The 1529-nt window shown below is 54.6% G+C and overlaps 1 protein-coding gene across 1 annotated transcript; it reads left to right on the forward strand.

Moving 5' to 3' along the window:
- Positions 1–14: 14 nt before the first annotated feature.
- NPC2 (Niemann-Pick disease, type C2) lies at positions 15–1275 on the forward strand (the record flags this gene model as incomplete). The annotated part of the gene is made up of 3 exons (XM_009878588.1): positions 15–117; positions 331–503; positions 1073–1275. Coding segments are annotated over 3 exons (363 nt in total), but the record flags the coding sequence as incomplete, so codon positions are not given.
- Positions 1276–1529: the final 254 nt, after the last annotated feature.

The raw sequence follows: 1529 nt of genomic DNA on the forward strand, positions 1-1529 counted from the left end.
TCCTCGCAGGTTCCATAGACGGCAGCATCCAGGAGGTGAACGTGAGCCCCTGCCCCACGCAGCCCTGCCTGCTTCACAAGGGGACGTCCTACAGCATCAACGTCACCTTTGCAAGCAGTGAGTATCGCTTCCCCAGCTGGGGTGCGGAGTGGTGGTCACCTCTTTGTCCCACTGCTGGGGCTGGAGAGGGGTCTGGGTGGGAAGAAGTAGCCAGATGGAGGGTCCCTTAGCCGTGTTCTTGCAGTCTCCAGAGTACGTGGAGGCGAGGGTATGAGGTAGAAATGTCTTCTCTGCTGCGGTGCTGCACTCATGCTTCGCTGTGTTCTGCAGAGATTGAGAGCCAGGGCAGCAAAGCGAAGGTGTACGGCGAGATGCTTGGCGTGGACATACCGTTTCCCATTCCTGAGCCTGATGGATGCAAGTCTGGGATCCAGTGTCCCATTCATAAGGGCCATTCCTACAGTTACCTGAATAAACTCCCTGTGAAGAGCGAGTACCCGAGCGTAAGTAAGCAGGTGGCTGGTCTCCACAGAGCTACCGTCCATCGTGGGACAGTCCCACCACCTGCCTTTAAGGAAGGACAGTTTGTCCTGTGGTGGTGGGGAAGAGAAGTCTTCAGTTAGCCCTTCTGCTGGGAGTATGACTCTGTCTCAGGTTCCCACTTTGGGACAGACCCAGCAGTGGAAGCAGCCTGGCTTCAGCTGCTGAGAAGTGGCTTCAGCTGCTCAAGTATCCTGCCCCACGCGTCCCTGCAGAGCCTACTGCATTCAGCCAAATGTTTCCAAGTTGGAGCTGCTCAGCTCCAGAGCGCACTTGGGGCTGGGAGGCCACAGGATGTTTGCACTCTGCTTGCTCAGAGAGTGGGAATCCCGAGTGCACAGCGCAGAGGTCTCCCGTGTTGTGCAACTGAACTCTTGGTGCAGGCCCACCTGCTGTTGGAGGCAACGCCTCAGCTCTGTCCTCTTTGCACAGAGCTCCCAGGACCTCCTTGCTCCACACAAGTGATTTCTTTCCCCAAGTCTTTGCCTTAAGGTTTCCTGAACACTCATTTTCCTCTGCTGTTCTCTTTCAGATTAAACTGATTGTGAAGTGGGAGCTGATGGATGACAAGGACCAGATGTTGTTCTGCTGGAAGATACCAGTGCAGATCACCAGCTGAGGAGCCCTGCCATTATGAGGGCTTGGGGAGGGGAAAAACAGAAGACAACACAGGCCAAATTCTTTTATATAATAAACATTTCTTACTGCTTCCTTCAGACCTCTGCAGCCTCTGAGCAGCCAGTACCATGTTCCTACAAGGTCAGCAGTGGGCAGAGGGCTCTTAGAGTGCCCTGGGCTGTGCTCAGGGGGAGCAGTGTCTGCTGCAGAGGTGACTGAGCATCACCTTCCAGGCACTCTCTGGAGGTACTTTAGATGTTTGAAATGCAGCTGTCTGTCCCCGCAAAGGAATTTCCCTGCAATGAACCTGGCTAGTGTCTGAGCTGCTACCTGGTAATCCTTCAGTGCCTCTTCCAGAATGCCGGCTGCAT

The sequence above is a fragment of the Apaloderma vittatum genome, unplaced genomic scaffold (assembly GCF_000703405.1).
Source record: "Apaloderma vittatum isolate BGI_N311 unplaced genomic scaffold, ASM70340v1 scaffold28200, whole genome shotgun sequence".
Lineage (NCBI taxonomy): Eukaryota > Metazoa > Chordata > Aves > Trogoniformes > Trogonidae > Apaloderma > Apaloderma vittatum.